The sequence below is a fragment of the Carassius auratus genome, chromosome 7 (assembly GCF_003368295.1).
Source record: "Carassius auratus strain Wakin chromosome 7, ASM336829v1, whole genome shotgun sequence".
In the NCBI taxonomy this organism is placed as follows: Eukaryota; Metazoa; Chordata; class Actinopteri; order Cypriniformes; family Cyprinidae; genus Carassius; species Carassius auratus.
In genome coordinates, this window is record NC_039249.1 from 5,951,173 (window position 1) to 5,963,624 (window position 12,452).

The window sequence follows — 12,452 nt, forward strand, 5'->3', positions numbered from 1 at the left end:
TTTTCCCAGACTCAGTGTATTTTTTCTTTCTCTCTGGTTATTTTTGGACAGAATTCAATACTCGAAGCCTGTTTTTTTTCATACTTGTGACAGATGTCTTTGCTATTTTTAAATTAATCTATTTACTAAATGCAGCACAGTCACTATTAACAAGGAATTAGTAAATCGGGTAATATAGACACACATCTATCACTGGAAAAACTTAAGGAAGAACAACAAAAACATACAAAGGTCAGGGGTTATGCATTATACTTTATCAGTGGGTTAAATCAATCATCAAAGGACTTCATGTCATGAAAACATGACTTCTTTAGCTATGTTTAAGTCTTGCTGCAATTCTACAAAAAAATTAAAAAATTCAGTTTACTGAATTTTACAATATTAACAAATCATCTGCTTTTTAAAGTCATGAAATAAATTCTTATGATTTGATTCTAGCCGTAGTTTAAAAAAATATTATATTCCCTCAGCAATGCTAGTTTTTAACAGTACGAAACACTAAAATAACACAATGTAATAATAAATCTCTCCCTATATCTCTCACTAAACATCTTATTTATTTAGAATTTTCCAAGGTTTTTACATATTGTTCATCAAATCTTTTAAAAACAGCTGATGCAGATAAAGTGTCTGGCTAAAAGAAGCTACAAAAAATGATATAAGATTTTTTGTTTTGTTTACGTGTGTGTGTTGTTACAGAGATATGGTGACTTTAATTTACACTTATTATTGGAGTTTTGACAGAGGGTGCTTCTCAATATCCTTTCCTCAATGCTCAGTCCTCCATCCAACGACCCGGAAACCAATCAAGCTCAGCCATCTTGAAGGACATCTCAATTCTCTAATTGCACCGTGAGGAGGTGAGGATCGAGGAGTGAGGAGGCTTCCTGAGGAGCTATGAGCGAGGATACACAGGTGTATCCTTTGCGGAAGTGTTTTTCATTGAAAAACCTGACACACAAATAAATTCTCCTCCCCCTTTACATCTGTTGTAATAATTTTTATTTTACCTTTTCACTTCAAATAAACCATGCATGTCAAATATTTCAAACAGGGCATCTTGCTTTATTAATATTTATTATGAATGTCTTAATTAACAAACTTTAACAACATAAGGGCAGACCCCTTTAATCACAGCTGATGACACTTTGAAGTAACTCTGAAGGGAGTGGGGATAAATCATTTCACTTGATTCAAGTCCTCCATCCTCACGTCTTTTCCTTGCGTCATTCACTCGCATCCTGAAGGGGTGGAGCTAAGACATGAGGAAAGGAAGGGAGGAAAGGAAATTAGGATGCAAAAAGCACCAGAGAATTGTCTAATATGGCGAGAATGTTCACTCTCACTACACTTCCGGCTTCTGAACTGGTTGCAGTTCCACTCTGATTCCATATGAGGGCGCTCACTGGACGAGTGCAGAATGAATGGAGTTGAATGGCGATATACCCCTCAAAAATAGAATTTTTGCCTAGTAATTTGAATGTTGTATTCGAAAGGAGATGCAAAGAAATTACACATTGCTGGGTGTTAGATTTTTTTAGAGTCAATTATTTGCTTTAAAAAGTCTTTTAAAATGTCAACGACGTCATACACTTTCACATTCATTAGCAGAATGCTAGCTTGTTATGGGTAACAACTCAACCTGTAAGAAATCGAAAGGACATAAGTACTCGTTCATTCAACTTTCGACGTATAACCCATGTTGAACTTGCAAAACCTACAATCAGATATGAGAATTCTCAAATGCAATCTGGTGAAAGGGAAATTTAGCCGTCTAGCCCTAGACTACCATTCATTTTGCACTCATGCACCCAGAATGTTTTCATGTTGCTCACTTCCGCACTTCAGAAGCGCGCGGATCTCCTCTCATCACGTTCTTCTTCTTCTTCTTTTCATTTTTTGGCAGATTGCAACCATGACTTTTAAAGGTGCATACCGCCACCTACTGTATCAGAGTATGTAACATGAGCTATATCCATTGGTACTACTTTATATCAAAAAAAAAAAAAAAAAAACACTAAATAAAAATTCTATATCCTATTGTATATCCCTATATTTTTTAGATATTGTATAACTGCTTTCTGTGTATCCTTTACCCCATCTCCTGTTGTGCCTAATAAACCTTCAAGGTTCCACTTCCTTCCTGTCTGACTGATCTTTTGTTTTAGCCTCATCCTCTCATCTCTATATTTATTACAATATAGCAATACATGTTCTACATCTTCCTTGGACCTACATTCCAAACATTCATCTGATGGACTTTTGCCCATTAAAAACAGTGTTTTATTTAACCCTGTGTGATCAAACCTTAGCCTGGTTAAAACACTCTCCTCTCTTCTGTTACTTCTATTCACACCCTGAGCATTAATAGATTTTTGCAAGCTGTAATATTTCCTTCCACTTTTATCCACATCCCACCTATCCTGCCATTTCTTTAACATTTCTTTTTTAATTATCGCCTTAGCTTCTCCTTTTCCAAGAGGTATATTTATGACATTATTCATCTTAGTTGATTTTTTTGCTATATTGTCTGCTCCCTCATTCCCTTGTACACCTGTGTGGGCAGGTACCCAGCAGAATCTCACATCTATCCGTAGTCTCTGTAATCTAAATAAACTTTGTTGAATTTCTAGCATTAGATCTTCTCTATTAGATTTCATATTTTGAATACTATAAAGAGCTGCTACAGAGTCAACACAACACACCACTCTGTCTGGTTTTACTTCCTCAACCCACTGCAGTCCTACAATAATCGCCATCATCTCTGCCGTGTACACTGATGCCTGATCGGGTAATCTTTTCCCAATGCTTATATTCCTTGTTGGTATATATATTCCTATTCCTACCTTGTCCTCTTCATCTTTAGATCCGTCTGTATACATATCTAAATAACTGTAATATTTGTTCCTTATGTACTGACTTGCCAAATGTCCTTTCCTACTCTCTTCCCATTCATTTTTTAATTCCAATATATTTAAGTCTATCTCAGTTCTTGGAAATAACCAAATAGGTATATTACTGATAGGTGTAGGGGAGTTAAACCATATATTATTTACTCTATATTCCTCTGACTTAGTCTTTATTACCCATCCAAAACCATTACCTTTAAAAGAACTATACTCCCAACATTCCTGAATAATGCTCTTAGCATGGTTCTCAAACCCACATCCACTTAAGCGACTCCAGTATGTAAGCATGATTTTATCTCTTCTCAGGTCTAAGGGCACTTCTCCTAACTCAACCTGTATTGCTTTAATTGGTGTTGATCTCATTACACCTGCACAGATCCTCAATGCTTTATTACTAACTCTATCTAACTTCAATAAATGGGTTTTAGGTGTTGCTCCATAAACATAACATCCATAATCAATTGTTGCCCTCATTAGAGCCCTATAAATATACATTAATGATTGTTTATTTGCTCCCCAATCTTTCCCCACTACCGCTCCCATTAAATTTATGACTTTCTTGCATTTTGATTCCACCTTTTCAATGTGTGTTTTCCATGTTCCCTTTTGATCTAACCAAATACCAAGATATTTAAAATGATCTACTGTTTCCATATTGTGGCCATATAACTGTAGCTTCTGTTTATCTATCCCTTTCTTCCTGGTAAATATCATATGACAAGACTTACTTGTAGAAAGCTTAAATCCCCAATTATACGACCATTGTTCTACCTCTCCTATTGCTTCCTTGATTTTACTTCTCACCCTTATGGCATCTCGTCCTCTTACCCATATGGCCCCATCATCTGCATACAGAGCTGACCCAATCCTTCTATCTAGATTCATAAAAATATCATTGATCATAACATTAAATAAAACTGGACTAATAACACTGCCTTGTGGAATTCCATTAACAATTTCAAATTCCTCAGATACGTCTGCTCCCACTTTGACTCTAAATCTTCTTTCTGACAGAAATTCTAATACCCAGTTATATAACTTACCTCTAATTCCCATTTTATTCATTTTAATTAGTAACCCCTCCCTCCACATGGAATCATAAGCTTTTTCAATATCAAAGAATACAATACTCATTATTTCTTTCATTTTAAATGTTTTCTCTATCTCATTGCTTACTTTCACAACCGCATCCATTGTGGAACGCCCTTTTCTGAACCCACTTTGATATGGTGCAAATAATCCTCTGTGTTCAAGGGTGTAGTTAAGTCTTCTAACTAGTATCTTCTCCATCCACTTGCATAGATGTGATGTTAGGGCGATAGGTCTATAGTTACCAGCATTATTAGAATTTTTCCCAGGTTTATTAAATGGCAATATTAACGCACTCTTCCAGCTTTTGGGTATTTTACCTTCTTCCCATATCTTGTTAAATAATTGTAATATTATCTGTAATACTTTTTCAGGTAGTTTCTGGAACATAACATAACTCAGTTGATCTTCTCCTGTAGCAGTATTCCTAATACCATTTAATACTATCACTAGTTCATTCATATTCATTTCTGCATCCATAGTACTTTCCTCATTATCTTTTTTAATATACACATCCCTATTTTCCTTAAGAACCTTCTCTTTATGTAGTCTATGGATATCATCTAAATGGTCACCACTATGCACACTGGCAAACTTCTTTCCCAACATAGTTGCCTTTTCTTTATCTGTTATTGCCAGTATTCCATCATCCTCTAATACTGGTATTTTAGCATACACTTTTTTCCCACTCATTTTCTTTAGCATTGACCACACCTCTCCTATTTTTACTTCACTCCCTATAGTAGAACAATAGCTCCTCCATGCATTTTGTTTACTCTTCTTAATTATTCTTCTTGCCTGAGCCTTTTTCTTCTGATAATTAATTAAATTATCTTGATTCAGGTTATTCCTTAACATTCTCATTGCCCTATTTCGTTCTTTAATAGCTTTTGTACATGTATCATTCCACCATGGGACCATTTTTCTTTTCCCCCCAACTACCTTATATGGTATGCTTTTTAATGCTGCATTCAATATTAAATGTGTAACTTCAGATGCACATTCCTCAATATCACCCTGCATTGAAATTGTCTCTGCTGAAGTACAACAAATTTCTTTAAATTTTACCCAATCAGCTTTAGCAAAGTCCCACTTCTTATGATTAGGCCTTTCTTGGAGATCTATTTCAATATTTATAGAGCAAAGAATTGGAAAATGATCACTTCCAATACTTGTACTTCCCTTTACCTTCCATTCACAAGAGTTTGCCATATTATTAGAAACAAGCGTGAGGTCAATACATGACATTGTGTTAGTACGTATGTCAATTCTTGTGCCATTTCCATTATTTAAACATACTAATTGCCTAACATCCATCAGTTCTTCCACTGCTTCTCCATTTCTATCAGTATGCTTACTTCCCCAAAGACTATTATGTGCATTGAAGTCTCCACACCATATTTCTTTCCCATTTCCTTGTCTCATTATTTCTTCTAAGGTTTCTTGGCTTAGTGATTTACAAGGGTTATATAAGTTGATTACTACTAAGTGTCCATCTGTTTTATAAATTTCAATAATTACACATTCTATTTCTGTTGTAGTTTCTATTCTTCTAAATGGTATCCCATCCCTTACAAATGTTGCACATCCTCCACCCTGATTTCCATCTCTATCAAACCTAACAGACTCATAACCAGGTAAAATAAAATCAAGGTGAGGTCGTAGCCAAGTTTCTTGAATACAAACAATATCAAATTTGACTTCAGACTCTACTACAAATTTTTTAAATTCTTGTCCGTTTGCAATCAGACTCCTAGCATTCCATTGCAAAAGGTGGAATACCATTATAAACTTATATAATACTCTGAGACCCTCCATCATTATTAGTACTTAGCATGCCATGTATTTCTTCAGCTTTTAAATCTTTAATACCTAAAAACTCCTCTGCAGCTTCTACCACTGTCTTGATCCTGTCACTTTTCCTTTCTTGTCGTGTTGCAACATTCACCACTTTACATATAAAAGCTATAAAGCTCTTTTTTTCCACCATCAATGTGTTCTCCTCCACTATACACTTATGCTTACATGGTTGCTGTGTGGTTGCTGGTATAGTGTCTACTGGTCCTGGCTGAAATCTCCTTTTGCCTAACCTCTGGGGTAGGCCTGCTCCATGCATTGCACTTTCATTCAGATTTTCATGACATTTTGTTGGTTTATTTTCCTTGGTTTCATATTTGCCCATATTTTTAATAGCCTCTGCATATGACACCTTATTCACAACCTTGTACCTCTGTACTTCTTTAGCTTGTTTCTGGACCACACATCCAGCATATGCAGCACTATGCTCACCTCCACAGTTGCAACATTGTAGCTTGGTATCCTTATTACATTTACCATATTCATGTTCTCCTCCACACTTCGCACATCTTTGTCTCCATTTACATTGTTGTACTGTATGTCCCATTCTCTGGCACTTAAAGCACCTTAACGGTTGGGGAATATACTCCCTAACTTTGTAATTGATCCACCCTATTTGAACTTCACAAGGCAAAGATTTTTCAAAAATAATCATTACAGATAGACTATCTGATTTAACACCATTTTTATTATTTTGAAGTCTTTTCACCTCTAGTACATTCCCACTTTTTATCTCACTCTTCACATCCTCCACGGACATTTCCAAAGGAACATTTGTAATCACTCCTCTTAGCTTTGCTGTCGTTCCGGGTACATGCACTTTAATATTTCCACCACCAAGGTTGCTCATTTTCAAAATCATTTCCTGCTGCTTCTTATTTACTGCTGAAATTAGAATTCTTCTGTTATTCAGTAGTTTAGCATATTTAATTTTCCCCATATCCTTCTCAATTGCTTTAGTCACATGAACTGGGTGAAAGTGACCTTTATCATTACTAAGCGTAATAATAACTTTCCACTCTTCCTGCTTGTCATCATCAGGCCTACTACTTCCCTTAGGTTTGGCTTTAATCTTTTTGTTAACTTGTCTTGGAGTATTCTCTCCTCCACTACTCGCTTCAGACCAAGATTTTTTCCTTGCCTTTTTTGTTTGGCTAACCTCCATATCTGAAGGAAATCCATCATCGCTACCATCTGAACTATATCCCATTGCTACACTCACGATACAGTTCGATTGCAATCTGCCTTCGCTCCGTCCAAACAATCCACCGTCGCCTGAATGTGACGTCTCCGCGTTCCACCCCCTCTCATCACGTTGTTTCCACCCGTGCGTTTTTGACAAACGTAACGCGGAAATTACGCAGATGTAATGCGTCTGTTGTAAGCGGCGCAAGAAGAACGTGTGTCGCGTGCGAGATTGTTTTGGTAATGTTTCTCATATCTTTTTTGACATCTTCCATTATAATAACCGGTTGTAATTGTAAGAGTTTAGTTATGGATTCTTAACTAAGGAACATATCTTGGGCTGAACGTCTCTATTACAAATGATATGTAGTGTTACTGTAAATATCTAGGCATCACATGAATATCTCTTAACTATTACTGAATTTTGTGCGGTTTTCTTATCTATCTATCTATTGCATATTTATTTACATTTGCAGAGTAAAACCTCATAAGCCATCATTAACTGTTAAGAGACATCGCAGAGACTTTTAAACACTAATATATGCATATTAATTCGCTGATCTAGTAAAAACATTGCTTATCTTTATTAAAAAGTTTGGTACTGGACATACAAACAAACAAAATGCATACAAATGTCGAAAGTCCAGCAATCTCTAGGAAATTATTCCTGAAAATCCTTACCTGATAATCGTGAATGATTGGAAAAATCTATTCAAAAACAGGCTAATCGTGAGTTTTCTGATAAATGCTCAGTTTTTCTTCGATTCAGGCCTCTAGTGCTTCATCATGATCATCCCCGTTCGCTGCTTCACTTGTGGGAAGATTGTTGGGAACAAATGGGAGGCGTATTTAGGTCTTCTACAAGCAGAGTACACAGAAGGGTGAGTTCATGAACTTTCATATAGGTGTGATTTTTTTCTGTGATCACAGTGGTGTCAGACCGAATCTCACTCTGCTGGTTTTCACAGTGATGCTCTTGACGCTCTGGGTTTGAAGAGATACTGCTGTCGCCGGATGCTTCTGGCTCATGTGGATCTCATTGAGAAGCTGTTGAATTATGCACCGCTGGAGAAGTGAGGGGCTTTCTATGAAACTGAAGATGTACATGCCCCTCGACCTCATATTTTCAAAGACTTGATCCTAATGGAAGAAATACAGGCAAAGGCATGGAGACGGCTGGTTCATTAGTCTATATCTGAAGCAAGCTTATGATGTTGAATTTTTGTTAATTAGCATTTTGTTAAATAAAGATTGAAATGTATCTGTTGTGTGGTTCATAAATTTTTTTTTTTTTAAATCACAGTATCTTGGAAGGGCAAGAATAAATTGTGTTTTTCACCCTTATTTTCTAAATTTGTCTGCTGTCATTTTTTTTTCTGTAGAACACAATAACGTTTTTTTTTTTTTTTTTATCTTTACTATATAACAATGATTCATATTGACACATCTGTTAAGCGATGGAATGACAAAAAAGTAGAGAACAGAGTACTATTTAAGTGATTTTAATCTTACCATGTAACTCGGAAATCTCATGTAAAAGCACTTGCCATCACACAGTTTATCATTATTAAGTCAAACTATTAAATATATTCGTATTCATTTAAATAAAGCTAAAAACAAAATATAAATTTTAGATGAAAAATGTAAACAAAAAATTATAAATGGTGCCTTGCCAAGAAACTGACATGCTGAGGTTGAAGCACTAAAATGAAACTGGAAATAAAAACCGAAACGTAAATAAATAAATTTTATTGAACAAAATAGTAATATTTAAACAGCAAAGTATTAAAAAGACAACAAATTATTAAGATAAAGGCTAATTCTGAATAACTTTACGTTAAAACTAATACTAAAATAACTGCTACATTTTTTGTTAACTTTGTACACCCAGATTCAATTCATTAGGACCTTTGTAATTTGTATTTTGGGGACAAACTTGAACTGTAGTTTTAGGCTTTGGGATGTAATTTAAGGTTGCCTTCAGACATTGAATATGTTTTGTGCTTATTTTGCGTATAATAAACATAAAGCAAAGATAATTATTATGGGATTACTTTACATAATTAGTATCACTGTCCCCTTAAAAATTGATATGACGCCGAAAACGACGTCCATCCGTCTATGCGTCCATCCGCTCGCACAAGCGCTCACTGAAATACATTCCCCGGAAAACAAAGACTAGCTTTCAAATACTTCACCATAATTAAACTCGCGCGTGTCAGCCCAGAGGTCAAGGATAAAGATGGAGGTTAAAATACACACGTTACGTCTGCACAACATGGAAACAAAATATCTATTAAAAGCAGCATTCAAATAATATTCAAATCAGAAAGCAATATTGACCTTCCCAACATGGCGCTCGCTGCACGGCGTTTCTTGCCTTGATTGTGAAACAGTTGCATAAACTCTCCTTAAAAAAAAAAACTGTCATCCAAACACCTGATCAGTCACACATCGCTGAAAACACTCCACGATAACATGTTTTCAGCAACTATCGCACGAAAGGTATGTTTGTTTGCTTTTTCATTCATATGTGGCGACAATTTTTAAAGCTCACATTTGACCTCATGTGTCTAAAATGAGATATCAAGATCCTCTTTCTGCAGCCCATCATGCTAATTTCATAAAGCTAATGTATAACATCCAAATAAACGCAGGGGTTTGGATAAATTGTTTAGTTGAATTGGATTTTTATCCTGTTGTCCTATGAACAGCAAGGGCAGATTGGAGGACACTTACGTACATTTTTTTTTTTACTTTTATTTTTTATACTAGTTAATATTAGTTTTTTTTAGAAGACAATGCTGGTTTATGAACATCTAATGTTAAAGATTATTCACCTCTTGAGACTTTTTTTCCCCGTTTATTCATTTTGTACGTTTGTGTGCATATATACGTACAAATGCATATATATACAATATACACAAATGCTTATTTTTTAAGCAAATACTTTTTTATGTTTTATGTTAGATATATTGGTATTTTTCATGAAACTTAACTTTCATTATGTTAAATATGTTCCTATTGCTCAGTGGTATATTGCTTTAGCAGTGCAAAAAAGGTTGTGTGTTCGATTTCCAGGGAACATACATACTGGCGGAAAAAATGTTTAAAACTTGAATGCACCGTAAGTCGCTTTGGATAAAAGCGCCTGCTAAATGCATAAATGTAAATGTAAACACACACACACACACACACACACACATATATATATATATATATATATATATATATATATATATATATATATATATATATATGAACAAACCAGGGTTATTATAGTAAACCAAAGTTATATATTTCCAGGTGGTTCATTCTGTTTGCCGGGCATCACTGCGTCCAGCTGTCAGCCAAGTGATTTCTCGGGGATACCGTGGTGATGCTCCAGAGCCGACCATCATTGAGATCCCTCTGCCTCCGTGGCAGGAGAGGACTGGAGAGTCCCTGGAAATCAAGAAAAAGAGACTCCTGTACGAGAGCCGCAAGAGAGGCATGCTGGAGAACTGCATCCTTCTGAGGTCAGCAGGCCATGAACACATCTATGTAAATGCCACCAACTCAACAGACAGCTTAACTTATTCTAGTCTTGGCAACAGCATATAATATTGTCTAAGTGTATCTAAGTACATATTTCATATTGGGCCAGACAAGTTTTGACAGCTTTTTCCCTTAATAAATGATTATTTTTTTTCATTACCTTTGTCTAACATTAAAATTTGTATAACGATCGGAATCATTTAAGTGTGACAAATATTGAAAAAAAAAACAAGAAGGTTGCAAAAACCTTTTCATGGCACTGTATGTATTGTCACTGCACATGTAAGGTACAAGGCAACATAATGCAGTTAGCATCTCACCAGAAGTGCAATAAGCAGTAAGTACAGAATATACAAGGTGTACAATAACTATACTGATAGATTTTAAATACTATCAGTATGATATACAGATAAGTGTACTATGAACATACTATACAGACGGATTATGTAATAAGTGTATGTACGCTAATAGGCAGAAGCGCCTCCCAGAGGGCAGGAGGTTAAACAGTCTGTGATCAGGGTGAGAGGAGTCCTTGAGAACATATACACGAATATATATATAAAATATATTCGTGTATAAAATGGACACAAACTATATACCCATTAAAAACAAAACTATTAGAAATGACAAACACACAACAAAATTTCTCCAATTAAAATGAAAAAAGATGATATAAAATTAATTTAAATACGAAAAAGACTATAACAGTACCTCAGTGTGTGTGTGTGTGTATATATATATATATATATATATATATATATAATACTGTTACTGAATACTGAAATGACAATAAGCATTTGTCACAGTATTTATCTATTAATCTTTGTTGAAATAAGTTCATAAAATACTGTTCATTATTAGTTCATGTCTATTAAATAACATGAACAAATACAGCGTTTGATTTTAATAATGTATTAGTGAATATTAATACTAAAGTAAATGTAATAACTGTATTTTTCATTGTTAGTTCAAGTTAACTAAAAGTTAGCTAATGTTGACAAATGGAACCTTATTGTAAAGTGCTACCATTATTATTCTTAATCATATTAACTTAAATTTTTTTAAATAAAACCATAAATAAACATAATATTTATTACTACATACTATGTAACTGCTCTGACTGTAATATATTTTTTTTAAACCAGCCTTTTTGCTAAGCAGTACCTGAACACAATGAGTGAATCTCAGTTAAAGCAGTATGACAGACTCATCAATGAACCCAGCAACGACTGGGACATCTACTACTGGGCAACAGGTATGTATGAACGCACAAACTAAACCGATAGATACACAGCTCAGGCATTCAGCTGAAATCTAAATCAAGACTTGGACTTGATTTCAGCCATTAATTTTTTTCTTTGTAATAACATGCACTGGTTTATCACACACAATAAGACCAGGAATGTGTTTCTAAATACGGTCTTCTTCCCGTCAGAGGCTCAGCCGACACCTGATGTGTACCAGAGCGAGGTGATGGACATGCTCAAAGAGTTCGCCAAGAACAAGGACATGGAGCAGCGTCTAGATGCCCCTAATCTGGAATATCTGGACAAGAGCAGTTAAAACTCGTCCTTCTGCCAGAGACTGAGCTCATCCCAAGAGAGCTGACACCTGAGACCTTTTCAAGACTCATTTTAAAGGCTCCTGGGATTCAATATTACATTAGTGACTGTAAAATGCACATCACATATTGGACAGTTTGCATGTCATCATAAAAAGCTGATCTTCTTGATTCATGTTGACATATACTTTAAATAAACGTACATTTTCTACCTATTTACGTAAAAAATAAGTTCATTTAAAATGCCTGTATATGTGTATGTGCGCAATTAATTTTAAATAAAATTATTTAATATTATCTCAAGATGTATTTGG

The 12,452-nt window shown here is 35.0% G+C and overlaps 2 protein-coding genes across 3 annotated transcripts; both read left to right on the forward strand.

Moving 5' to 3' along the window:
* The first annotated feature begins 7,165 nt into the window (after window positions 1-7,165).
* LOC113105664 (DNA-directed RNA polymerases I, II, and III subunit RPABC5) lies at window positions 7,166-8,384 on the forward strand. Of its 2 annotated transcripts, none has more exons than XM_026266880.1 (3): window positions 7,166-7,280; window positions 7,810-7,921; window positions 8,009-8,384. In XM_026266880.1, the coding sequence occupies exons 2-3, from the start codon at window positions 7,827-7,829 to the stop codon at window positions 8,115-8,117; spliced, it is 204 nt and encodes a 67-aa protein (XP_026122665.1). In that variant the 5' UTR covers window positions 7,166-7,280; window positions 7,810-7,826; the 3' UTR covers window positions 8,118-8,384. The 2 variants fall into 2 exon arrangements, with proteins under 2 accessions (XP_026122665.1, XP_026122666.1); XM_026266881.1 differs by having other exon boundaries at window positions 7,203-7,280; window positions 7,794-7,921.
* A 989-nt stretch (window positions 8,385-9,373) lies between these two features.
* LOC113105665 (succinate dehydrogenase assembly factor 2, mitochondrial) lies at window positions 9,374-12,353 on the forward strand. Its single transcript, XM_026266882.1, has 4 exons — window positions 9,374-9,545; window positions 10,347-10,558; window positions 11,723-11,832; window positions 12,013-12,353. Exons 1-4 carry the CDS (start codon window positions 9,519-9,521, stop codon window positions 12,138-12,140), a joined length of 477 nt encoding a protein of 158 aa, XP_026122667.1. The 5' UTR covers window positions 9,374-9,518; the 3' UTR covers window positions 12,141-12,353.
* The last annotated feature ends 99 nt before the right edge of the window (window positions 12,354-12,452 follow it).